We start from the raw sequence: 27,769 nt of genomic DNA, 5'->3' as shown, positions 1-27,769 counted from the left end.
TTACCGACAGAAATCCAAATAGACCTTCCCAGGGGAGCAGCTCTGCTTTTAACCCCTGTGTGTTCTCAGAGGTGTGTCCGAACTTCACTGACTACACCAGGTGCCAATATTAAAATCTGAACACCTATTGGTAACCACAGCATATCCCCAAAAAAAAAAACCACCTACTTCCTGTCAGTGTCTCAAAACCATAACAGAAGCCAATGATATGCAATACTGTCCCACAAGCTACTGCATATAGCATTTATCAGACTTCAAAGCATTTTTAGGAATAAGGAAAATTCTGTTTTTTTTTCTATTGCTTTGAATTGTGTTTACAGAGTTTGTTGACTCAGACTCTTGTGAAACCATTGATCTTGTTTGGATGCCATAGTCAACAAATTAGTTTTGACCATAGCTGCATTTTTTATTCACTCTCCTTATTTCTTTTCAGGGATCCCTCATGAAGCCACACAGAGTAACAAAAGCTTGCTAAAGCTTTAAAAACAAGTTAGGGAGAGTCTTTTTTTAGACTGTAGCTGAGCACTGGGAGAAATCTGTAGCCTAGGTGTGTTGTCATTTTGAAAAAGCAAAAGGTCTTTATCCCATCCTAAATCCGAGGAAAATCAGCAAATACCTAAGAGATCATGCAGTGGATTCATGTTGTCTCATAAAGGGAGAAATCAACTTGAATGACAAATATAGAGGCTCGGAACTCACTGTGTGCATAACTACTACCTGCAAAAGTGTGTGTGATACCTACTGAGAGTTTGCAGTCTTTGGGACTGCCAGAGTGCATGTGTTGAGTGTGCAGGCTACCTGTCCTGGTTTAGGACAAATTAGGGGAAATCTCCAAAAGGGAGCCCCCCAAACAAAACAAACCTCCAACCACCCCTCCCCCAACACCGGGTTCGGGAAGGAATTTCTCAGAGGAGCAAAGTGGAAAACAAAACCTATTTATTTACAAGTAACAAAAGAACACTCCCCCCCTCTCTTCCCCGCCCCGCCGCAGCAAGACGGCCGGGGCGGGGGAAGAGAGAAAAGGCACAGCTGCCAGACACAACACACGATATTGGGATAAAGGCTGTCAACCCACGACACTCCACCCCTTATCCCATATCGTGAATATACAATAAAAACTTTCATTTCACTTACTCACACCTTTGACACTTACGCATTCCTCTCATCTTACTTGCTCAGACCTTTGACACTTACAGTTTCCTTCTGTCTCACATTCAACAAACAATGACATTCATATATGAGTCTCATCCCACAATCAGGTCTCCCTGAGGTACACACCGTGTTGTTCCATCTTTCTGCATTATCCACCATGTATAACCTGGTCCTTGAGCAAAGGCAATCCCACGGATGGGTTTGTCTGTACTCAAGGCAGGGTTGATCCATACAGTCTTTCCCAACAAACCTTTGACATGGGCCACTGGGGCTTTATCCCCATTTACTATATTAAGGAGCTCAGACTGAGCAGGACCCGCTCGGTTGGTGGAACCTCGAGTGTTAACTAACCAGGTAGCCTTTGCCAAATGCTGCTCCCAGTTTTTTTAAAGACCCCCCACCCAATGCTTTTAAGGTGGTTTTTAACAATCCATTATACCTTTCCACTTTCCCTGCAGCTGGTGCATGATAGGGGATATGGTATATCCACTCGATGCCATGTTCCCTAGCCCAAGTATTAATAAGATTGTTTTTAAAATGAGTCCCATTATCCGACTCAATTCTCTCGGGAGTACCGTGCCTCCAAAGGACCTGCTTTTCAAGGCCCAAGATAGTGTTACGGGCTGTGGCATGAAACACAGGGTAGGTTTCCAACCATCCTGTGGTGGCTTCTACCATGGTTAGTACATAGCGCTTGCCCTGGCGGGTTTGAGGCAGTGTGATGTAATCAATCTGCCAGGCCTCCCCGTATTTGTACTTAGACCACCGCCCCCCGTACCAGAGGGTCTTCACCCGCTTGGCCTGCTTAATGGCAGCACACGTCTCACAGTCACGAATAACCTGAGAGATACTGTCCATGGTTAGATCCACCCCTCGGTCTCGTGCCCACTTATAGGTGGCATCTCTACCCTGGTGGCCTGAGGCATCATGGGCCCATCGTGCTAAGAATAACTCTCCCTTATGCTCCCAGTCGAGATCTATCTTCAACTCCCCTATCTTTGCAGCCTGATGTACTTGCTGGTTGTTTTGCTGCTCTTCATTAGCTCTACTTCTGGGGACATGGGCATCTACATGGCGAACCTTCACAGGTAACTTCTCTAACCGAGCAGCGATATCTTTCCACTCTTCCGCAGCCCAAATTGGTTTTCCTCTTCGTTGCCAGTTCGCCTCTTTCCATCTCTTCAGCCATCCCCATAGAGCGTTGGCTACCATCCAAGAATCGGTATACAAATAGAGCCTTGGCCACTTCTCTCTCTCTGCAATACCTAGGGCCAGCTGAATAGCTTTGATTTCAGCAAATTGACTGGATTCGCCTTCTCCTTCAGTAGCCTCTGCAACTCGTCGAGTGGGACTCCATACAGCTGCTTTCCACCTTCGTTTCATCCCTATGACACGACAAGAACCATCGGTGAATAGAGCGTAACGTGTTTCTTCTACTGGTAACTGATTGTATGGCGGAGCTTCCTCAACCCGGGTCACTGGCTCTTGTTCCTCATCCGCGACACTAAAGCTTTCACCTTCAGGCCAATTTGTAATTATTTCCAGGATCCCAGGGCGATTTAACTTCCCAATTCGAGCGCGCTGCGTAATGAGGGCAATCCACTTACTCCAAGTAGCATTGGTGGCATGGTGGGTAGAGGGAACCTTTCCTCTGAACATCCATCCCAGCACCGGTAGTCGGGGTGCCAGAAGGAGTTGTGCCTCTGTACCAATCACCTCCGAGGCGGCTTGGACTCCTTCATAGGCAGCCAAGATTTCCTTTTCTGTTGGGGTATAGTTATCTTCAGACCCCCTGTAGCTCCGACTCCAAAATCCCAATGGTCGGCCTCGGGTCTCGCCAGGCACCTTCTGCCAAAGGCCCCAGGACAGACCATGGCTCCCGGCTGCAGAGTAGAGCACGTTCTTCACATCTGGTCCCGTCCTGACTGGACCAAGGGCTACAGCATGAGCGATCTCCTGCTTGATCTGGATGAAAGCTTGCTGCTGCTCAGGGCCCCAATGGAAGTTGTTCTTCTTGCGGGTAACCAGATAAAGGGGTCTCACAATCTGACTATACTCAGGGATGTGCATCCTCCAGAAACCTATAGCACCTAAGAAAGCTTGTGTTTCCTTCTTATCAGTTGGTGGGGACATAGCAGTGATTTTGTTAATAACATCCGCAGGAATCTGACGCCATCCATCTTGCCACTTCACCCCCAAAAACTGAATTTCTCGGGCAGGTCCCTTGACTTTGCTCTTCTTAATGGCAAATCCAGCTTCCAAGAGAATATGAATTATCTTCTCTCCCTTCTCTCCTTTCTCGAACACTTCTATTGCCGTGTTCCCCCAAACAATGATATCATCAATATATTGTAAATGTTCTGGAGCCTCATCCTCTTCTAGTGCAGCCTGGATCAGTCCATGACAGATGGTAGGACTGTGTTTCCATCCCTGGGGCAGTCGGTTCCAGGTATACTGCACTCCCCTCCATGTAAAAGCAACCTGGGGCCTGCATTCTGCTGCCAGAGGGATGGAGAAAAACGCGTTAGCAATATCGATGGTCGCGTACCACTTTGCTGCCTTGGACTCCAGCTCGTACTGCAGTTCCAGTATGTCCGGTACAGCCGCACTCAGTGGTGGAGTCACTTCATTCAAGGCACGATAGTCCACAGTCAGTCTCCATTCTCCATCAGATTTTCGCACAGGCCAGATAGGGCTGTTGAAGGGTGAGTGGGTTTTACTGACCACCCCTTGGCTCTCCAGCTCTCGGATCATTTTGTGGATGGGGATCACGGCATCTCGATTCGTCCGGTACTGCCTGCGGTGCACTGTTGAGGTGGCAATTGGCACTCGTTGTTCCTCTACCTTCAAGAGTCCTACTGCAGATGGGTTCTCTGATAGTACAGACAAGGTATTCAATTGTTTAATACCCTCTATCTCCACTGCAGCTATTCCAAAAGCCCACCTGAATGCCTTAGGATCTTTGTAATAGCCATTCCGGAGGAAGTCTATGCCCAAAATACACGGAGCCTCTGGGCCAGTCACAATCGGATGTTCCTGCCACTCCTTCCCAGTCAAGCTCACCTCAGCTTCCAACAAAGTCAACTGTTGTGATCCCCCCGTCACTCCAGCAATGGAAACAGGTTCTGTCCCCACGTGTTCCGATGGCATTAAGGTACACTGTGATCCAGTGTCAACCAATGCTTCATAGTCTTGTGGCTCTGATGTGCCAGGCCATCTGATCCACACCTTCCAGAAAACCCGGTTCTCCCGTGCCTCTTCCTGGCTGGAGGCAGGGCCCCTCTAAGCCAGATTGTCCTTCTTTCCTTGGGCATATGCCTTAGAAGTTCCTTCAAGGGGATCGGACATGTCATCGTCATCAGCATACTTAACATCTCGGCTACGAGCGACCGGAGCTGCTATCCTTTTGGTGATACTTCCTCTTTTCTTCAAATCACGCACCCGTTGTGCCAAAGCAGTGGTGGGTTTTCCATCCCATCTCCTCATGTCTTCTCCAGACTCATGCAGAAAAACCCATACCTCAGCCCGTGGGATGTACCTTCTCTCCCCATCAAAGGAGTGCCAGCGCTGGACACCAGGGCCTCTAATTTGTACAGCTGAGATTTGAATAAGGTCCTCCTTAATCTCTTCCCAGAGTTTCTTATGATTTTCCTCTATTTTGTCCTCTAGTTTCTGCAGTCGGGTTTCCACTGCTGCAATTCTGGCATGAGTTGGGCCATGCACAGCATCTGCATATGCTCGAAGCTTCTTCGCCATATCGAGCACAGTCTCATATGTATCATCCCGCTTCATTATTGCTAGGGCAGAAGCGTATTCAGGTGGCCCAAGTCGCACAAGTTTCCTCCACATTACAGGTGTGCATGGTACCAGGTCCGGATTCCTAGTTGTTGTATCATCTGAGAAAATGAGCTCTGCCACCGCCATCTCTCTCAGGCATTGGATCCCCTGTTCTATGGTCTTCCACCGTGTCTGCTGCATATAGAGATCATCCGTACACAGGTATCGTTCTGCTACACTTCTTAGGACCCGTTCCCAGAGGCTGTGAGGGTTAGCCTCCCTCATCATACCTTGATCGATGACAGGATCATGTGACAGGGATCCCAAATGCCTCGCTTCAGTACCATCCAAAATCGTAACCTCCCCTGCAGCATCCCAAAGGCGGACTAACCAACTAATTATAGATTCGTCAGGTTGTCGTCTGTAATCCTTTCTTAGGCCTCTGAGGTCCTTCAGAGAAAAGGAGTCAATATTAGCTCCAGATTCTGTGCCCCTTGATGTGGCCTCTGATTTTGGTGAGGGTCCTTCTCCTGCATCATCATCATCATCCTCCACCTTTCGATCAGTCTTGCCTTTACACTTTCCACCTCTTGTATTAGCTGCAACAGCCATGGTTTGGGGCCTATTGTCTGATTCAGCTGCTAGCCTGGAGCCTGGGATGTTAGCTGCAGCCTGGGTCACTGGGATAGTAACTAACTTATCTCCCTGTTCCCTTTCTGCTATCTGCTGCTCCACAGTATCTAGCAGAGTACGGTAAACAAACGCCAAGGCCCAGCTCACTGCAGTAACCCTTTCCTCCTTAGTATTACCATGGCACTTCTCCCTCAAATACTTTGCCACCTCGACTGGATCCTGAATTTGATCAGATGGAAAGTCCCAGTCTATAGGATCGGAAAATTCCTTTAAAGTCTGGCCCATGTCCTCCCATTTCCCACTCCAGTCAAGATTTTTCCTGCTTTGTTTTACTCCTAAGTCAGGAGTGTCTCTAACCCCTCTAGAAATCTCAGTCTTCATTTTATACACACTCCAGACAGTATAGAAAAGGCTTAATAAATTAAATGCCAGAAAGATGGTTTCTTTCAAACTCAGGGGAAATTCAGTATTTTCTAATAGAGATGTCAACAATTTGGAGGACAAGAAGGAAGACAAAGGCTGAAAAGCCCCTTCCCCTTCTTCTCCCCAAACAAACTGAGTAAACAACCATAACAACAATCCATACATTCCTGAAATAAAGTCCAGCATTTTTATCCGACATATCATCACACATAAGACCAGCACAATGACTATTCTGGTTAGTGCCCCCCGCTTACAAAAGCTACTTATTAGGGACAACATCAGAGCTATTTTTGGGTAAGGAAATAACCCCAGGGACCACAAAAGTATTAAAACTTCAAAAACCCCTAGGGACCAGAAATACCGGCAAGCTTCCACTCCAAATGACATTATGAATCACCAATATGCCCACAAAATAGCCAAAACCAAAATATTATTGTTATAGGGTTTTTTTCCACTGTTTTTTGGTCTCCGTTTCCCGGCCAACGCACCAAAAAGTATATTGTCCTGGTTTAGGACAAATTAGGGGAAATCTCCAAAAGGGAGCCCCCCAAACAAAACAAACCTCCAACCACCCCTCCCCCAACACCGGGTTCGGGAAGGAATTTCTCAGAGGAGCAAAGTGGAAAACAAAACCTATTTATTTACAAGTAACAAAAGAACACTCCCCCCCTCTCTTCCCCGCCCCGCCGCAGCAAGACGGCCGGGGCGGGGGAAGAGAGAAAAGGCACAGCTGCCAGACACAACACACGATATTGGGATAAAGGCTGTCAACCCACGACACTACCACATGGCAGGGCCTGCTGTGCCCAACCTGATCTCCCATCTCCTTGCCCCAGGTGACAATTAAGAGATGGTGCTCAGTGCCTGGTGTCTTTTTTTTTTTAGCACAACTACACTACATGCCACAGTCCCCACAGTGCTGGACCTGCTCCCACCTCTGCTCCTGCTCAGGCAGCTCTTTGCTCCAACATGTCTTTTTTTTTTCTGGCCCAAAGCCTGCTCTGTTCTTGTGTCTGCATAAGGTTGTCTCTGACTTTCTCCCACACAGTGCAGCACCCTCACTACCAAAACATTGTCAATTTATCCCAATATGTGTGTGTGTAATTTATTTATTTATTTAGCATCATTAACACACCAAAAGGGGAAGCAAGTAGGGCATCAACTAATACTATAAAAGTTTGTACCTTCTTTTCAGTATCCTTAGTCTTTTTACAATAACTAAGACAACAGAATCCCAGCCTTGAGAAATTGTAGCTATTATGTCAATGAAAATTACTTTGGAGTCATGGTAGACCATTTTGGGAAAGAAGTAAGGAGGTCTTGAGCGCTAGTGTTGGCATGATCTGGATGTATCAGACACATCAAAGAATTTTTTTTTTAAAGCAAATGTTAATTACGGATTAGCAAGGAAGGTTCTTTCTAACTGTTTTGGTTTAGGGTAAATTTGGGAGAGAATTTTTAAAGGGTATTTTTTAGAAACAGATTTAAATGGGGTTTTTTAAAATTGGTTCGGGGGAAAATACTTGTTTGGAGAAAAGTGGAAAAAACTGTTTATTAAGCAATAAAACCTAAACAATATTAAACAATAAAACTTCTTGCTGCTCTAAAAAAGATTACAAACTTAGAAAAGTCCCTTCTCTGGGTTGTGTTTTGGTTTACTTAGTTTCTTATCAGTTCCTCCGGTGCTGGAAATGTTGCAGCCTAGGCCCGGCCTGGTGGGTTACAGGTTTGAGTTGCCGGTGTTCTTCTGGGTGTTTAGTCTAGAGCAGGTTTAAACAGGTCTAAAGAAAAGGGACAAAATTCCCCACAGTTTAGGGCACTTTTTTCCTTCAGCTAGCTAAAACTAACTAAAACCAAAGGAGAGCTCTGTCCTGCTGTCTGTTTATCTGCAGACAACACAGTCCAGGGGCAGGAATGTGGAGGAGTGAGTGCAGTGTGTGAAAACAAGCTGCGTGCTTTTTCTCTCTCCCCTTCACTCTCTGGAACAAGTCTTAAAGGTGCAAAACTTATTATTCAGCATAAACAGAGCAAGATGATTTGGGATAAAAGCATCATATAGTCAACCTAGGACACTAACCTTCTCTACTAATGTAAGCTGTTTTTATGAAATCTTTAATCTCACATGTAGAGAAAGAAACCCTTCGGTAGTCTACATTTTCTTGAAAAGAATGTGTTAAAATGTCGAAGTGGAAAGAGGAGTTGAAAACTGTTCATTCAGCTGTTAGTACGCAGGCATTTCTCCTAAGCCTAACCTAGGACTGATTATGTATCAATGAATGGATTTCTGTATCAATAACAAAAACTGGTGTGACTACCTCCCTAAGTGGTACTTCTTATCCTTCTTTAGTACTCACATTCCCACTTAAGTCAAGGCGGACTTAGCACTTATATATTTATAGTCTACATTAGACTGCAACGTTACAATGGTCAAGGTGAATTAAGAACAACAGCATATTAGCTTTATTGTTTCTGCCATACTTGAGCAGACATTTCTAATAGTCAGACTGTGTAACTATGGCATTGTTAGTTTTTTTGTCTTTTTGTTCAGCATCAGGATATATCTGGAAAAAGGAATTACTTCTTGTAGTAAGTGACAAGTTCTTGTCTCAGTTCCTATCCTATTGTTTTTAATGAACACTAAATACTTTACGGTAATGAAGGAATGGTAACAGAAAGCTGAAAGAGGAAGATAAGGAAGAGTAAGGAACTGATAGCTGTTTTTACAGGATTGTTTTTTCTTATTTAAAGTTGTTCTTTTCTTCTTTCTCTCTCAGCTCTATATAGGCATAAGTGCATTTATATTCTTAGGTCTATATAAATATGTCTGAGCACTCAGCAAGGGAAAAAAGAAATGTCTCTTATTTAATATAATTAATACCTTTTCAGCTGAGTTAACCAAAACTTCCAGACTGGGAGGGCATCATGTTCTGGGTGAATAAGAAAAAAAAAAAAGGCTCATAAAGGTTGTTTAGCTGAAGTTGTAAATCTTGTAGATATTTTTAAAATAACTTTTGCTTGTTTATGAATGTTTTAGTAATTTTAAAATTTATGTAGCTCTATAATGTGTTGCCACAGAAAAGTACAGATGAGTTATTTGTACAGCAACTTTGAAGGGCTTTAGTAGCTAATCAGTGACTGATTCTCTAACACATTTCATCCTGTAGACATAAGGTGTGTAACTTCCATTAAAAAAAAAAAAGGTAGTGTCTTGGTTTAAAAAGGAAGTGAGTTTTTCGGGAGTCTGGTGGTCAAACCAATAGGTACTGAGATTTGAATATTAGCACCTGGTGTGGCCACTGAGGACAGAGATATGCCTCTGAGAACACAGAGGGTTAAAAGTAGAGAACTCTCAGGGGGAAGCTCTCTTGGATCCGGTGGGTGAAAGAGGTGAGATTTCCCCTGACCAACTTCGGGCTGGGCGGGGGAGGGGAAGCCATGCGGCCGGGTGAGGTAGGCCGGGACCTTGGACAGAGAAGGGAGGTGAAGACCCCTGCAGGATAGAAGGGTGGAGGAGCACTGAGAGGCATCAGGCAGCCCCCCCTCCCCCGTGAGAGAGAGCAAGAGAGCCTGTGCCTGTGCTTGTGCCACCTTGAAATTTGATATTATGTTCTGGCAGCACGGCCGGCTGAGAAGGACAAGGGGGGGGGGGCAGTGAGGATGCAGTGAGAAGGTGCCCAGCAGGGCAATCGTTAGAGTTCTGGGCAGGCAGAGCCTGAGATTTTTAACACTTTTCTTGAATGATGGAAACCTTACAAATACTGATCCTCCTGGATCTGAATGAGAAGAGAGATGGAGATGAAATAGGAGGAAATGGGCAAGTGTGATGAAAATCTGAGCAAGTGAAAGATGTCAGAAGAGTTGAGAAGAATCTTGGGTGGGAGGAGATGATGGAGTGGCCTTTGGCTGGACTTTTCATGTATAGTCATGGACAGAAACATATTTCCCTGTGAAACAGAGACTTCATTTAAGGAGAGGCAATGACTTAGAGCCCAGAGAGTGCAATGTTGTTATGTGAAGGAGCGGTATGAACAGAGACAACGGGTGAGGAGGGTGGTGGTTGCCCTTGATCTTCAGCAAAGAAGAAGATCTCTGTTCTTGAGACCCCTCAGCCCCAGGAGGTGAATTTGGGAGGGACATGTGTCCCAAAAGTGAGAGACTATGCTTTCTTTAGAACTGGGCAAAGAATCCTTAAAAGAGGAACCCTAGAAGCAGCTCTGGTCCATGTGCGGTAGTGAGAGCACTGGACATGGAAAGAAGATGTGAGGATAGCAAATGTTCTCCGGGCAGCGCCACATGTGACATGGAAACACAAGAGGTTTCAACTGTGTTTCCTGGGGAAGCCTATAGTACGAGAGGGATTCCTCTCTTCTTGATGAACTGAGAATTGATTATCTGAAGGGTAGTGATGGACTGAGAGTTGATGATCTTGATAGTGGAACCCTGGAAAAAAGTTAAAGATAGAATCTAAAATGTTAGGCTTTGTGCTTTCCCAGATCAACTGCACCTGCATAAGCAGTATGATAAATTATATAATTGTTAGATGTGATGATTGTTTAGGAATTAAATGTAATTATTATATAACCATAAGAAGAATAGTGAGAAACTATGTTGGAAATTCAGAGAGGGGCTAAATTTATGGATACAATAGAACAATATAATTTTAATAATTAACATGAAAGTTATGTAACGATAGAGTATAAAACATGATCATTTCGGATGTATGGTCGGAGTCAGATTTGGGTTGAATATACCCCGATTCCCAGAGCTCTTAATAAAAAGCGCCGCATATAATCCCCCGTGATTATGTGTTTTTGAACGCTAACAATCTGAGGGTTGGTAACTGAATTGAATCCAAGGTTTTGTCCTACGGTTATGTATAAGAAATTTGGTAGGGGGAAGAGGAATGTTTTGGAAGGTTTTCATTCTGAGTTCTGTGTGTTTTCTCTTTACGTATAGTTGTAGGTTAATAAAGTTTGTTTTTTTTCTTTATTCCTATGATGGAACCTGCTTTGCCTTATTTCTGATCACATCTCACAGTAGACACCAGAAAGAATATACTTTCAGGGGGGCACTAGCATTGCGCCAGCGTCAAACATTCATTATCAAGTGTCAAAATGTATTCTAGTTGGTTTAATTCAACAGCCATCTGAAGTTTGGAATAGTTATTGGAAAAAACTTCTAATTACCCCAGCAATTAGGCAAAATTATGATTTCTCCAACTAGTTCAGTGAAGGCAGCAATGTTGTTTTTTTGCCACAGAGTATAGACAACTTGTTATTCAGCAAAGCTGTAGTTTCAGTTAAAACATGGCAAGAAAAGACGAATTGCTTTATTAGAAGTGATAAAAAAGTGCAGGTAAGCTTTATTAATGCTGTTCTGTGTGGTGGTGTTCACAGGGGTCCCAGGACAAGGGAAGAGACGAGAATCTTGACTCCATGTTTCAGAAGGCTGATTTATTATTTTATGATCTATATTATATTAAAACTATACTACAAGAATAGAAGAAAGGATTTCATCAGAAGGCTGGCAAGGAAAGGAAAGAAATGAAATGATAATAAAATCTTGTGGCTGACCTGAGAGTCCGAGAGAGCTGGACTGTGATTGTCCATTAATTAAAAACAACTACATGAGACCAATAAAACATGCACCTGTTTGTCGCAGACATTTTTTCACAGAAATCCTTTCTTTCATATTTCTGCGTCTTCTGGAAGGCAGAGGCCTCAGAAGAGAATGTAAACAATTATTATCAGCTGCTGTGGAATGCAACAGGGGCATCTTGATTGGCTCATGTTCCCATGTTTATAATTGGAGGCCAATCATGGGTGCAAGGTAGGGACAGAGTCCCTGGACACAACTTTGTTATAGATTCTTTCTTGCTATTCTTAGCTTAGCTAGCAGCCTCTGCAAACTTCTCTCTTTATTTCTATTTAGTATAGTCTTAATGCATTATATATTATATATCAATAGATCCAGCCTTCTGATCAAGAAACAAGATTCACCGTCCATCTCTCACCTCCAGCGACCCACTCAGGATGCTGTAATACTTGTTGCATTCCCCAGCAGCAGATAATTGTTGTTTACATTTAGTTTCTGAGGCCTCTCAGCTTCTCAGGAGAAAAAATCCTAACGAAAGGATTTTTCATGAAATATATTTGTGACAGTTCTCTACCTAACTGTAATGTCTATGCCAGACACATATATACCCTGCAAAAAGCTTTGTGAAACACTGGTGAGCAATCAGCAGAAATATGCAAGCCATCTCCTCGAACGAATTGAGGCTATTTTAGATGGGGCAATATTAGATTGTTGTATTGACAGTAAAGGAGAGTAGCAACTCAAGGCTGAACAATTGGACTTCTACTGTGTCACGGTTTGACGCTGGCACAATGCCAGTGCCCCCCATGAAAATATATTCTTCCTGGTGTCTGCTGTGAGATGGGACCAGGAATAGAGCAAAGCAGGCTCCAACTTAGGAATAAAGAAGAAAAAACTTCATTAACCTACAACTATATACAAAGAGAAACACACACAGAACTCGAAATGAAAACCTTCCAAAAAACCTTCCTCCTCCCTGTGGGATCTCAGCACCTCAGGACTGAGGTGCAGAGACCGAGACCACCCTTGGGGGGCTCGGGAGTCCTGGAATGTTGCCAGAAGTGTCTGGTGACAGGACTTTGATCCTACACAGGAGATGACACCTGTATGAGGACTGGGAGGATTTCACTGGGGTGAATGGTGAAGGGATAAGTTAATTAAGGTGTAGAACACAGGGTTTAGGATTTCTGTACAGGGGGGTCTAAAGAAGTAAGATGGAGGAATTGGGGCGTGTCCTGTCCTTCTTCTTCTTCTTCTTGGCCTCCATCTTCTGTGGTGATGGTGGCACTTTGGGATTGGTCTTTACTAGAAGTGCACCGGTTAATAAGAGTAGAAGGTATTGGAGAAAAATTATAAATATTGTACACGTAACTTCGAGTATAAAGATAAGTGACCGCCCCGGAGGCTGGGGAGTGTGCCCATGGCTGACTTGCTGTGCAGACCTCTGTCGGGCTGAAAGAAAATCTTTTAGATAAACAATTAATAAACACCGAGACCGAAACAAGATCAGAAGTCTCTCCTCGTCCTTTGAAGCGCGGGCTGCCCAAGGCCACTCTGGGCCTTTCCAGGTCTTTGAAACAGCCGAGAAACCGAGCAAGTGGCATCCCTGAGCTATCTCCGGACATAAATCAGCCAGCAGGAGAAACAGAAAACCGACAAGCATAAATCAAGAATAAATCAGCATAAATCAGCTAAGAAAAACACCAGAAAATCTACACCTCCCCCCCATCAAATTTCCAATACATCCACCCCACAGATCACCAACTTTCAGTCTATCATCACCCTTCAGATCCTCAATTCTCAGTTCATCTAGGAGAGAGTTCTTCTTCTTTTTTTTTTTTTTTTTTTTTTTTTTTTTTTTTTTTTAATGGCGGACAAGACAGTGTCCCTGCGCTGAGCTGTGCCGCGGAACTGTGCCGCGGAGCTGTGTCGCCGAGCCGGGCCTTGTAGCTGGGCCTCGGAGCTGGGCCGCGGAGTTGTGCTGCGGAGCTGAGCTGCGAAGCCGAGCCGCGGAGCCGGGCCTCGGAGCTAGGCCGCGGAGTTGTGCTGCGGAGCTAAGCCGCGGAGCCGAGCCGCGGAGCCGAGCCGCGGAGCCGGGCCTCGGAGCTAGGCCGCGGAGTTGTGCTGCGGAGCTAAGCCGCGGAGCCGCGGAGCCGGGCCTCGGAGCTGGGCCGCGGAGTTGTGCTGCGGAACTGTGCCGCGGAGCCGGGCCTCGGAGCTGGGCCGCGGAGCTGTGCCGCAGAACTAGGCCGCGGAGCTAGGCCGTGTAGCTGTGCCGTGGGGGTGTGCCGCGGAGTTGTGCTGCGGAGGTGAGCTTCGGAGCTGTACCGCGGAGTTGTGTCGTGGAGCTGTTCTGTGGAGCTGTGCCTTGCTCCCTTCCCTGCATTCTGCATCCCTTGAAAAGTCTCTGTTACTACCTTAGCAGCTCTGTGGTGCCAACTTGCTGCTGGAGAATTCCTGGAACTCTGAAACACCGGATTTTTAAATCCTTAATTTCCAAATCTCTGTATTTTTAAACCCCTAGACTTCTGTAACCTCGGATTTTAGAATCCTTGGATTCCTAAACTCTCGGATTTCCTGAATCCCCGGATTCCTGAACCTCCGGATTTTGAATCCCCTGCCGTCTGGTTGTTTCTGGGGTGTTTGTTAATAATGGTTTCTACAAGATCAAAAGCTGTGGCTGGTATAAGTGATCAAGTTGGGCCCTCCAAAAAGGACGTGAGTGTACAGACGCACCCCTGCCCAGAATGTTTGAGTTTATTGGTGGCATCAGGGAGTGCTGTGGAGGAGAACTGTTTACGCTGCGAACAAGTGAATGACCTCCTTTTAATGGTGGCTGAGCTTAGGGAGGAAGTAGAAAGATTAAGGAGTATTAGGGAAAGTGAAAGGGAAATAGATTGGTGGAGTTCAGTCCTATCATCTTTAAGGGAGGTTACTAACCAAGAGACTGAGGATTTATATGCCTCCCACTCTCAGACGCTAGAAGGGCATTTGGTGGATGAAGAGGAATGGGAATGGGTCCCTGTGAGGGGTAAAAATGGAAAAATCTGCCCCCCTCCATCATCCAGCCAAGTACCACTACAGAACAGGTATGAGATATTGGATCCAGAGATACAACTAGATGGTTTAGGAGAGAATTGTCTGCCTAGTGAACCTCCTAATTATGTTTCACCTGCAACACGAGTTATTACCTCTAGTACCAAGAAGAAAAGAAGGGTAATCGTCGTAGGTGATTCCCTCCTGAAAGGAACTGAAGGTCCTATATGTCAACCAGACCCATCCCACAGGGAAGTCTGTTGCCTCCCTGGGGCCCGGGTACAAAATATTACTGAGAGACTTCCTGGACTGATTCAGCCCTCTGATTATTATCCACTGCTGATAATTCAGGCTGGCAGTGATGAGATCGAGAAGAGGAGCATTAAGGTAATCAGGAAGGACTTCAGGGTACTGGGTCAGGTAATTGACAAGGCAGGAGCACAGGTAGTGATGTGCTCAGTCCCTTTGGTGGCGGAGGATAAAGATGGAAGAAATAGGAAAATTCGTATCATTAACAAGTGGCTTAAGGGTTGGTGTCATCGACATAATTTTGGATTTTATGACCATGGCGAAACTTTTACAGCATCTTCTTTGCTGGAATCAGATGGGGTACACCTCTCTGTTAAGGGCAAAAGGATTTTAGCTCATGAACTGGCAGACCTCATTGAGCGAGCTTTAAACTAAGCTCGAAGGGGGAATGGGAACCAGCTGAGCTAACTGGAAGCAGGCCCAAGAATTGTAAACGTAAGATAGGGGTGAACTCAGTTGCCCAGATGAAGTGCATGTATACAAATGCACGCAGTTTGGGCAATAAACAAGAAGAGCTGGAGGCCATGGTACAACTGCAAAGCTATGATGTAGTTGCCATCACGGAAACGTGGTGGGATGACTCATATAACTGGATTACTACATTGGCTGGATACAGACTCTTCAGGAGAGATAGAAAAGGAAGAAGAGGAGGTGGCGTAGCTCTTTATGTTAAGCAAATCTTCGATGCCATTGAAATTGAAACAAAGGAAGAAGGTGTCGAATGTTTATGGATAAGGATTAAGGGGAAGGCCAACTACGCCGACATCACATTGGGAGTCTGTTATCGTCGACCTGATCAAGAAGAAGAAGTCGACGATCTATTCTATAAGCAGTTGTGCAACATTTCAAGAGCATCAACCCTTGTTCTTGTTGGTGACTTTAATCTACCAGATATCTGCTGGGAATTTAACACAGCAGTAAAGAGGCAATCAAGAAAATTCTTAGAAACTATGGAAGATAACTTTTTGTTACAGCTGGTAGATGAACCCACCAGGGAAGGGACTACATTAGATTTGTTATTTACAAACAGGGATGGGCTGATGGGGGATGTGATGGTTGGAGGTCGTTTAGGGCAGAGTGATCATGAAATAATAGAGTTTTCAATACTTGGCGATATTAGGAGGAGCACGAGTAAAACTCGTACATTGGACTTCCGGAGGGCGGACTTTGGCCTGTTTAAGAGATTAATTCAGAGTGTCCCTTGGGAAGCCGCCCTTAAAAATAAAGGAGTTCAGGAAGGGTGGGCTTACTTCAAGGCAGAGATCTTGAAGGCGCAGGAACAAACCATTCCTGTATCCCGAAAGATCAGTCAACGGGCCAAACGTCCAGCCTGGCTGGGTAAGGAGATCTTGGAAGAGCTTAGGAATAAAAAGAGGACGTATCAGAGTTGGAAAAAGGGTCAGGTCTCCAAGGATGTATTCAAGAGGGCTGCTAGAGTATGCAGGAAAAAAATTAGGGAGGCCAAAGCCCAGTTTGAACTCAGGATAGCGACCGCTGTTAAGGATAACAAAAAATGTTTTTATAAATATATTAATAGTAGGAAAAAAGGTAGGACCAGCCTTTGTTCCTTAATGGACACAGGTGGGAATTTAGTATTTACAGATGAGGAGAAGGCAGAAGTGTTTAATGCCTATTTTGCCTCGGTTTTTAATGAGAAGATGACTTGCCCTCAAGACTCCCATCCGTCTGGACTGGTAGATGGTTTTAGGGAACAGAATGGTCCCCACATTATCCAAGAAGAGGCAGTTATAGAACTATTGAAATGCTTGGACATTCACAAATCTATGGGACCAGACGGGATCCACCCTAGGGTGATGAGAGAGCTGGCAAATGAGATTGCAAAGCCACTCTCTATCATTTACCAACAGTCATGGATTACTGGTGAGGTTCCGGATGACTGGAAGCTGGCCAATGTGATACCCATTCACAAAAAGGGCGCAAAGGATGATCCTGGCAATTATAGACCAGTCAGTCTAACATCTATACCTGGCAAAATAATGGAACAGTTCATATTACGTGCCATCATGCAAAATTTGCAGGATGGCCAGGGTATCAGACCCAGCCAGCACGGATTTAGGAGGGGTAGATCATGTCTAACTAACCTGATCACTTTTTATGACCAGGTAACCTGGCTAGTGGATGCAGGGAAGGCTGTAGATGTTGTTTTTCTGGATTTCAGCAAGGCCTTCGACACTGTATCCCATAGCATACTCCTACACAAGCTAGCTGGCCGTGGTCTGGATAGGAATACCCTTTGCTGGGTTCAGAACTGGCTGGATGGCCGGGCCCAGAGAGTGCTGGTGAATGGTGTCACATCTAGCTGGCGACCAGTCACCAGTGGTGTCCCTCAGGGGTCTGTGTTGGGACCAGCTTTGTTCAATATTTTTATTGACGATATGGATGAGAGCTTAGAGTCTTTTATTAGTAGTTTCACTGATGATACCAAATTGGGAATGAGTGTAGATCAACTAGAGGGGTGTAGGGTTCTTCAGAGAGACTTGGAAAGGCTGGACATATGGACAGAATCAAACGGGATGAGCTTCAATAAGTCCAAGTGCCGAGTATTGCACTTCGGCCATAATAATCCCCTGTACCGATACAAGCTGGGGATGGAGTGGCTGGATAGTGCCCAGGTGGAAAGGGACCTGGGGGTGCTGGTTGACAGTCGATTGAATATGAGCCAGCAGTGTGCCCAGGTAGCCAAGAGGGCCAATGCCATCCTGGCCAGTATCAGAAATGGAGTGGCCAGCAGGAACAGAGAGGTCATTCTTCCCCTGTACTCGGCACTGGTGAGGCCTCACTTGGAGTATTGTATCCAGTTCTGGGCCCCCCACTTTAGGAGGGACGTCGAGTTACTTGAGCGTGTCCAGAGGAGAGCAACGAAACTAATAAAGGGCTTGGAACACAAGCCATATGAAGAGCGACTGAGGGAGCTGGGGTTGTTCAGCCTGGAGAAAAGGAGACTAAGGGGTGACCTCATCACTCTCTACAACTTCCTGAAGGGTGGCTGTAGTGAGCTGGGGGTCGGCCTCTTTCTCCGTCGACAACGGATAGAACAAGAGGACACAGTCTCAAGTTGCGTCAAGCTAGATGTAAGTTAGAAGTAAGAAGGAAATACTTCACAGAAAGAGTGGTCAGAAACTAGAATCATTTACCCAGTGAGGTGGTGGAGGCATCATCCCTGGAAGAATTCAAAAAAAGACTGGATGTGGCACTTGCTGCCATGATCTAGTTGAACAGTTAGAACATCGGCTGGACTAGATGATCTTATAGGTCTCTTCCAGTCTTGAAAATTCTGTGATTCTGTGATTCTGTGATTCTTGTACCATAGGCTTCCCTGGAAACACAGTTGAGACCTCTTGTGTTTCCATGTCACACGTGGCACCGCCCGGAGAACATCTGCCATCGTGACGTCTTCCTTCCATGTCCAGTGCTCTCACCACTGCACATGGACCAGAGCTGCTTCTAGGGTTCCCCTTTTAAGGATGTTTTGCCCAGTTCAAAAAAAAGCACAGTCTCTCACTTTTGGGACACGTGTCCCCCCCAAATTTATCCCCTGGGGCCGAGGGGTCTCGAAAACAGAGATCTTCTTTCCTGAAGACTGAGGACACCACTACCCTCCTCACCCGTCGTCTCTGTTCGCACACTCCTTCACATAAAATCACTGCAGTCTCTTGGCTCCAAGACATTGCCTCCCCCCTGCATGCAGTCTCTGTGTCACAGGAAAAATGTTTCTGTCCATGGCTATACATGAAAAGCCCAGCCAAAGGCCACTCCATCATCTCCTCCCACCCAAGATTCTTCTCAACTTCTCTCGTGGCCCATTTCCTCTTATCTCATCTCTATCTCTCTTCTCATTCAACTCCAGGAGGATCAGTATTTGTAAGGTTTCCATCATCCAAGGAAAGGGGTAAAAATCTCAGGCTCTGCCTGTCCAGAACTCTCACAATGGCCCTGCTGGGCACCTTATCGGCACACTTTCTCCCCTTCCGCCCTTCTCCATCTCGGCCGGCCATGCTATCAAATTTCAAGATGGCACTGGCACAGACACAGGCACCAGCTCTCTCTTTCTCTCTCTCTCCTGGGAGGAGGAGGGCGGGGAGGAGACGGCTGCCTGATGTCTCTCGGTGCTCCTCCACCCTTTCATCCTGCAAAGGCCTTCACCTCCCTTCTCTGTCCAAGGCTCTGGCCTTCCTCACCTGGCTGCATGGCTTCCCCTCCCCCGCCCAGTCCGCAGCTGGGCAGGGGAGGTCTTACTTCCTTCACTGACCGGAACCCAAGAGAGCTTCCCCCTGGGAGTTCCCTGCTTTTAACCCCCTGTGTTCTCAGAGGCACATCCATGCCCTAAGTGGCTACACCAGGTGCCAATATTCAAATCTGAGCACCTATTGGTTTGACCACAGCATCCCAAAAAACTCACTTCCTTTTCAAACCAGGACACTCATGCTTGCTTTAGTTGTATAGCTTTTGTCTACCTTTTAGGTATGAAAATCGTAACCTATTGTCTTGGTTTAGCCCCAGCTGGCAACTACGCATCACACAACTGCTTGTTCACTCCCCCTTAAGTCTGATGGGGGAGAGAATCCAAAGAGTTGAAGTGAAAAAACGCATGAGTTGAGATAAAGACAGTTCAAGAGGTAAAGCAAATGCAGTACACGCAAGCAAAGCAAAACAAGGAATACATTCAATACTTCCCATTGGCAGGCGAATGTTCAGCCATCTCCATCATGTGTTCAGCAGGGCTCTATCATGTTTTAACAGTTATTTGGGAAGACAAACACCATTACTCCGAATGTTCCCCCCTTTCTCCTTCTTCCCCTAGCTTTATATGCTGATTATGATGTCCTATGGTATGGAATATCTCTTTGGGGTCAACTGCCCTGGATGTGTCTCCTCCCAACTTCTTGTGCACCCCCAGTCTACTCACTGGTGGTGTGAGAAGCAGAAAAGGTCTTGACTCTGTATGAGCGCTGCTCAGCAATAATGAAAACATTCTTGTATCACTGTTGCCTGGAATCAGAAAAAAAACTTTTCCAAACAACATTAAAGTAGCAATATAAAAAGCAGTTCTTTATTGAAGGCTTTCAGGTGCACAAAATATAGCTATGCACACACATGGTACAGGATTTCTACAATTTTTATAGGATTAATTAATTAGTATATCTAGCAGATGCATCCAATAGAACACTTGTCCTGGTAACCCACCCCTGGGTCTGCCCCTTGGAGACTCTCCAGGGGCTTCTTTGCTGTATTTCTTGTTATGTCTCCTAAGTTCTGGTGCAAAACAGTGTCCTTGTTAGAAATTATTTTCTAGAAAATAAGACTAAACAGATTTTCAATAATATGACATAGATACTGTTTGTTCTAAAGTGTGAAAAAGGGTAAGAAAGTGCTAAAAGCCATAAAACTATGTATTAAAAATTTACAAAGTTACAAAAATATGAAAAAACCTAAAAATCTTTAGGCATCATCATCAGCACTGTTTTCAGGGCAAATCCAAAGCATAGTCCCATACTAGCTACTGTGAAGAAAATTAACTCTATACTAGACAAAACACATCACACCTCTGACATGTTGAAAGCCTCAGTTATATGACATACTCTACTGTGAGAGCTGAATGGTAATTTTGGTCAAACGTATTCATTAACCACACATCTGTGATTCAGTTCTTGTCTTTTTAGTTAATGTGTTCAGAGCCTTTATTTTCTCCTTCCAATATCGATATTCATTCAAATAATAGTCAGGCTTCTATGACTTTTGTTTTGATGGGCTCTTTACCTTTCCAGACTTAATGAACTGGTTCTGCTGTGCTAATATGCCTCAAATTACATTTGGGTATGCTTAATTGGGAGGTAAATGGAAAATGTATCTAATATTGAAGACAAGAACTAAAGTTTAGGTGTGACTGAAGAAGTGAATGTCGAGACTCAGAAGAGTGATAAGAATTAGTGTAAATGTTATGTTAAACAAAAGGGCTATAAAAGTCACCTTTGCATAACCTTTGTGTTTGTGCAAGGGATTGGAATCAGGAAAACAGCTACCCAACCTACTATATCTTGGTGATTTAGAGGGAGAAGATGTGTTGATGCTAAGGGTACGGTGACATTTGTATGGAGGACTAACGTGCATTGATTCCCCTGGCCTACCTTCCTCTGCCTTTAGCTTTCACTGAAACAGTGTTCTCATTAGTCTGTTCTGTATTGCATCTAATATCCAACACAGGAGAACATCACATCTTCTGATATGTGGGCTTCAAGAAGCCTTAACTGCTAGCTGAATAATATGATTCTGCTACTGAAATCAACTGGTCGCGGCTGCTCTTGCTGCCAAGCATGTTTCTGAGAGTTCACATGTACCCCTTTGTAATGAGGCCAGATTGAAACCCTTTGACTATGAGTACCCCAAATCCTATTTTTTTTCTTTGCTTTTATTTTAGGAAGAAAAATGTATTAAGAATTTACTTCTTACTTAAAGGGAAATGAAGGCAGGGACAAAGGATATGTTTCTTCACATCTGGAAATGGAAGAAAACAAAAGAGTTCAAAAACCTTCAAAGTTAAACTCAACTTCAAATTCTGGTACTTAATATCTTTGGGATTTGATGATGGCAGCATTCCCTGAAGAATACAGCAATCTATTTGTCAGTAAAATGCAGCTAAATTTAAAATGACAGCCATCTTAGTGACACGTAAATATTTTTAGATTTCTATGCAATCCTGTATGTCTTGGTGTTGTGGTTTGACACTGGCCCAATGCCAGGCACCCACAAGAGTCACTCACTCATTCCCCCCCCCTCCTCCCCCCTCTCCCCATCGCAGTCTTTGCTTTGCTTGCTGTGACCCATAGTTCAGCTTAGTCAGGGGGAACTGGCAAAATAAGAAACAGGTGTGATGGTGGCCTTGTCCAAAACATAAAGACTTTAATGGGGGGCATGGCAAACGCAACAAGGTATAGGAGTCTTCGGAGGTCAAGGATCCAATCATGGACTCAAACTCAGAACATGACTGTCCTGGTTTAGGGCAAATTTGGAAGAGAATCTCCAAAAGGGGGCCCCTCCAGAAAGCAAACCCACACGGCCCCTCCCCCCAACCAGTTCAGGAAGAATTCCTTGGAGAGAAGTGGAAAGAACCTGTTTATTTATCATGCACAGCACTCCCCAGAACACAAAATGAACAATACCAGATGACATCACTCTTTCACCACTCTGAAAAAGATGACAAATTCAGAAAGTCTCTCTTGGGGGTGGTCACTGTTATCAATCCCTCCAGCACTGGGGATAGCTGCTGCAGGCCACAGGGTGCAAACTCTCGGTGTTCCCAGGTCCCAGTCTGAAGCAGGTTCGAGTAGGTCCAAAAAAAGGAAAGGAGAAACAATCCAGGAAGAAATTTGGCCTGTTTAGCTAAACTAGCTAATGAGCAGAAGCAAGAGCAAGCAGAAGCAAAGCAGGAGCAAGAGCAAGAACAAAGCGAAAAGCAAAAAAGTAAAAGGAGCACAATGTACTGCCCCGTCTCTGTGTCCCAGCAGCCATGGGGGAGCGGCTCATAAGAAACCAAAACAAAACTTTCATTCTTCAGAGCCAGTCTTGAAGGCACAGAACATAATATCCAGCATAAATAGAACACATGAATGGGGATACAAGCATCATAATGTCACCCTAGGACATCAACCTTATTTGTAACAGGGTCCTAACCATCTGAGAACAAGAACCAGAAACCTGACCAAATATTGGATAGTTCTATTAGCATACTACTAATTCCCATGACCACATTCTACTCGCCATGACCTGGCTAGGTGTCTCTTTTACAGTATCCTGTTTCCCATGGTCTCATGTTGATGCCTCTGGTATATGCTCCTGAGGCTAAACCACCATTTATCCCAGCCAACCACGTTTCCACAGAGGGATAAAGGGAAAAAGAAATAACAAAGGTTGAATGAGTGAAATAAGGACCGGGAGAAAACACTTCCAGGGCAAAAAAGGCTCAACTGAAGGTTGAAAAGTGAATTTATTACTAACAGAATCAGAGGGGGATAATGAGAAGTAAAATAAGCCCTTAAAAGACTATTTCTCCCCCAGCCCCTTTCCCCTTCTCACTGACAGTGGAGGAAGATGGGGCCTAGGTGTTTTGGTCAGTTCATCACTGAAATTTTCTTCCACTGCTCTGGGAAAAGACTCCTTCCTCTGTGAGACTGTGGGTTCCCTCCCACAGGAGACAGTTCTCCATGAACTTCTCTGGCATAGGTCCACTCTCACAAGCAGCAGTCCTCTCAAACCACACCTGCTGCAACGTGAGCCCCTCCCACAGGCAGACAGTCCTCGCAAAACTGCTGCGACATGGGTCTCTCTTTCCATGGGCTGCAGTGGGACAGATTGCTTTGCCATGGTCATCACCATGGCCTGCAGAGGAATCTTGGCTCTAATGCCTGGACCACCTCCTCCCCCTCCTTCTCTACTGGCCTTGATGTTGCCATGTTGTTTTCCCTCACATGTTCTCACCTCCTCCTCTTCTCTGACTAGAAGCAAAACCTGTGTGATTTTGTTTTGATTTTCTTCTTAAATATGTCATCACAGAGGCATCACCAACCTCTCTCATTGGCCCAGTTTTGGGCAGCAGCCCCATGTCCATCTTCAGAGTCATCAGCCATTGGCTCTGCCAGTCATGGTGGGAAGCTTCCACTAGTTTCCCAAAGGAGCCATCTTTGTTGCTCCCCTGCTACCAGAAACCAGGCCATGACAAACCAATACACTTGGTACAGATCATGAGGAAAAATAAGTTGCTAATTCCAAAGTACAGTATTTTTTTTACCTTAAGTGATTTTATTTGCTAAGCAGTTAATTTTGAACCATGCATGTTATACATATTTACTGTTGCTAGGAAAATATTTAGATGTGAAGCTCCAAAGAGTGAGAGTTTCACACCACATGTTCCTAACTAATTAATGTTAGTTTTAGAATAATTGGATTGGATCAGCCAGTTCAGTTTGAGGTTACGAGTTAAGATTGTGTCCTGGTTTCAGCTGGGATAGAGCTCATTTTCTTCTCAGTAGCTGGTATAGTGCTATGTTTTGGATTTAGTTTGAGAATAATGTTGATAATACATATGGTTGTTGCTGAGCACTGTTTATGCTGAGTCAAGGGCTTTTCAGTGTCTCATGCTCTGTCAGTGAGGAGCTGCACAAGAAGCTGGGAGGGACCATAGCCAGGACAGCTGATCCAAGCTGGCCAAAGGGATATTCCATACCATAAAACATCATGTGCAGTGTATAAACTGAGGGAGTTACCCAGAAGGTGATCGCAGTTCGGGGATGGGTTTGTGGGTTTGGTATCAATCAGAGGATGCTGAGCAATTGTATTGTGCATCACTTGTTTTTCTTGGGTTTTCTCTCTCTCTGTGTCTTTATTGTTAATATTATATTTTACTTTTTTTCAGCTATTAAATTGTTCTTATCTCAACTCATGAGTTTTACTTTCTTTTTTTGATTCTCTTCCCCATTCCACCAGGCTGTGTGGGGAATGTAAACAAGCAACTGTGTGGTACTTAATTGCCAATTGGGGTTAAATCATGACACATTAATTTAGAATAATCAGGGTATTAAAAGATTTTTGAGAAGATGGGTGTTAGAAGTAGTACACATCCTGCAACATGCAGTGTAACAAGATAAAGCTAACCATGTATTAATGCCCAGCAGTTTAAAGGGATAGATGGAGGGTGAGGACTGGGTAGGTTGTGGGACAGGGCTGAATCGATATTAAGAGGTAGCTGTCTTTATATGACTCTACAGATGGGTGCTGATTTTTGCTTTAGAAGGCTTGCATTTTGCTTTAAATGTATATTAATGCACTTGCCTTCCCTATGCAGGAACACATACATAAGTTCTTAGGAAAAAATTAAATTATAATGTAAAGTGAAATGTGTACATTCCAGTGGGAACAACGGACAGATAAGTTGTGTGCAACAGTATTACATACAAATCAGATTAATTACTTTTACTCTCTATCCTTCAGGAAAAAACCCATCTTCAGCACCCAAGCTCATGTCTTCCAGATTGACCCAAACACTAAGAAGAACTGGGTTCCCACCAGCAAGCATGCTGTTACTGTATCCTACTTCTATGACAGCACAAGAAATGTCTACAGGATAATCAGTTTAGACAGCTCAAAGGTAAGCTTTAATTTTAAGAATTTGCTTGCTGATTGACTTCTGTATTTTCCAGTCTTATGTCCTTCATGTATCTATTGAGATGCTTTCGTTCAGTAACATTATGGAAATGTTAAAATGGTTGCATTGCTTCATTATAATTTTTAGGTGTTTATTGAAAAATACTATTTTCCTTGCATTCATATTTACTTTGATAAATCTTTTGCTGAATTTAAGCAATGACCTGTTACTTAATATACTGAGCAGTCTAAGAAAGTATTCCCTGTGAGATGCACTAAAAAGCACAATTAGGGTTACAATAACCTGTTTTCATCTCCTTATTTGTCCTGGTTTAGAGCAAATTTGGGAGAAAACTTCCAATAGGGGCCCCCTCAGAAAGCAAACCCACACGGCCCCTCCCCCCAACCAGTTTGGGAAGAATTTCCTTGGAGACAAGTGGAAAAAAACTGTTTATTTAACAGGCAAAGCACTCCCCAGCACACAAAATGAACAATATCAGATGACAAAACTCATTCGTTGCTCTGAAGAGATGACAAATTCAGAAAATCTCTCCTGGGGGTGGTTGCTCTGTTATCAGTCCCTCTGGTGCTGGGAAAGGCTGCTGCCCAGAGTAGGCCTCGGCAGGCTGCACAGTGCAAGCTCTTGGTGTTTCCCCGGGTCCCAGTCCAGAGCAGGTTCGAATGGTTCCAAAAAAAGGGAAAGAAAAACAGTCCAGGGAACTTCTCTGCCTCAGCTAGCTAAACTAACTAAAAAACAACTGAGCACCATGTTCTGCCCCATCCATGCCCACACAACACAGTGGAGGAGTGAGAGCAGGCTGATAACAAAACTCTGTGCTTCTTCTTCGTGCTGACTTCACTCTCAGAACCAGTCTTGAAGGCACAGAATATAATATCCAGCATAAACAGAACACCCGATTGGGGATACAAGCATTGTGATGTCACTCTAGGACAACATTTAATACTGTTATCAATATCGTTGGCTTCAGGATTATGAAAGATGCATTTAGAGCCCATAATCACTTAGTAAATCATAGAATCATAGCACAGAATGGTTTGGGTTGAAAGGGACCTTAAAGATCATCAAGTTTCAACCCCACTGCTCTGGGCAGAGACCTCTTCCACCAGACCTCTGTTTTATAATTTTCCAATTTTTGCTATAGAGAATGTGGTGATTCCCTCCTAATAAAGCTTTCCATGGTAAGCTTTTATCAAAACTCAGTTGGGTTGGGGTTTTTTTTATTGGCTTGTTTTTTGTTTTGTTTTGTTTTTTAATTAGGAAAGATAATGTGTTGAGCTGCTATTGTAAGAAATCTTGTTTAAGAAATTAATGTAGAAGACTGGGAGAAAATATTAGACTATTTCTTAGGTTCTAAGTCAAGTGTGTATAAAAGCAGTAACTTTACAAATGACATGTCAGAAATTTCTGCAGTAAAGACATTAATGTACACAGTATAATCACATAATCCTTTCAGGAGACTTTAATTTTTAACTTATGGAGATTTGTCAATTCACAATGGTTGGAACTTAAATACGTTCCTAGACCCTAGTAGTATTCACAGAGATTTCTTGGCTATTTATTCAGAACTGAAAAACATTAATTTGCTAAATGACATGCATGTGGCTGTTCACTTGCAGTGGCTCAGATGCTGAGCAGAAAGACAGTAAGTTATGGCACCTTATGTATATGTCCACTCAGTGTGCAGTAAGTAAAGTATGAGAGTGTATTGGATTTGTGTGGCAAGGTTTTGGGGGTGGGGGTGATTTGTGGAAAGAAAAAAACTCCACAACTTTGCAAAAGTTGTAAAGCCGGTATGTTTATTACAGTGCTGGATGCATGTGGGGATCGTTGGATGCATGTGGGGATCGTTGTCCACTTAAAGGACATGCACACCCCTCAGAACTCCAGATCCTTTTTTATCCCCCTTACTGATATATATGCATAGAATTTCACAATAGGTTCATACATATTCATTTTACTGGTTTCCTGTTACACTTGCAGCTAATTTTTTTTTTATTAGAAAGTACAGAAAGAACTCCTGAGTTATCTTGCCCTGTCTCCCCAGCCTCAACTTTGGTTTTTGTCTAAGTTCAAGGGGTCCCTCTTATCTCTCTTTCATTTTTCCTTCAGCTGAGGCAGGTTTTTTTTTAACAGCACATTTCACCTAAATCTGAAATGGATTTCTGTGGGATTCACATTCTTTGAACCTGAGAGAAGCAGTGAGAGAAGCAGAGAAAAGAATGATCAAAACAATTATCTCATTTGCTGCGCCTGTGTTGTTCACAAGTGGAATGCATTATGGAAGATTGTTTACCTGAAGGGAATTGGTAATTGGATTCTGGTGTGAGTGTTTTGATTCACTGACCAATTGAATCCATGTGTGTGTGGCAGGACTGTCAGCTGACAGTCCTGAGATGTAGGGCAGTTGAGTGCTTGGCAGACTCAGTTTAGATGTAATGTACTAGAGTGTAATATAGTATAGAATAATAAAGTATAATAAAGTAATTAATTAGCCTTCTGATAAGATGGAGTCCTCATCATCATTTCTCCTGAACGTCGGGCAAAAATATCACCTATAGATTTCCACCCTGGTAAATTTCCACTCTGTTTCAGGAGGGCTACAGGAGTGATTTCTATGAAAAGTTGCTAGAAGCTTCCCCTGGGTCAAATAAAGTCAATGCCAGCTGG

General features: G+C 44.2%; 1 protein-coding gene across 1 annotated transcript in view; it reads left to right on the top strand.

Annotated features, from left to right (window-relative positions):
• The first annotated feature begins 21,855 nt into the window (after positions 1 to 21,855).
• LOC131095391 (homer protein homolog 1-like) overlaps positions 21,856 to 27,769 on the top strand; it is a 70,009-nt gene continuing 64,095 nt past the window's right edge. Inside the window, exons 1-2 of the mRNA XM_058043084.1 lie at positions 21,856 to 21,872; positions 24,928 to 25,084. Of these exons, the coding sequence (XP_057899067.1) occupies positions 21,856 to 21,872; positions 24,928 to 25,084 (174 nt within the window). The remainder of the gene's footprint in view (positions 21,873 to 24,927; positions 25,085 to 27,769) is intronic.

Source organism: Melospiza georgiana, chromosome W (assembly GCF_028018845.1).
Source record: "Melospiza georgiana isolate bMelGeo1 chromosome W, bMelGeo1.pri, whole genome shotgun sequence".
NCBI lineage: Eukaryota > Metazoa > Chordata > Aves > Passeriformes > Passerellidae > Melospiza > Melospiza georgiana.
The sequence above is the reverse complement of the archived record's forward strand: the minus strand, read 5'-3'. Positions and strand labels throughout refer to the sequence as shown.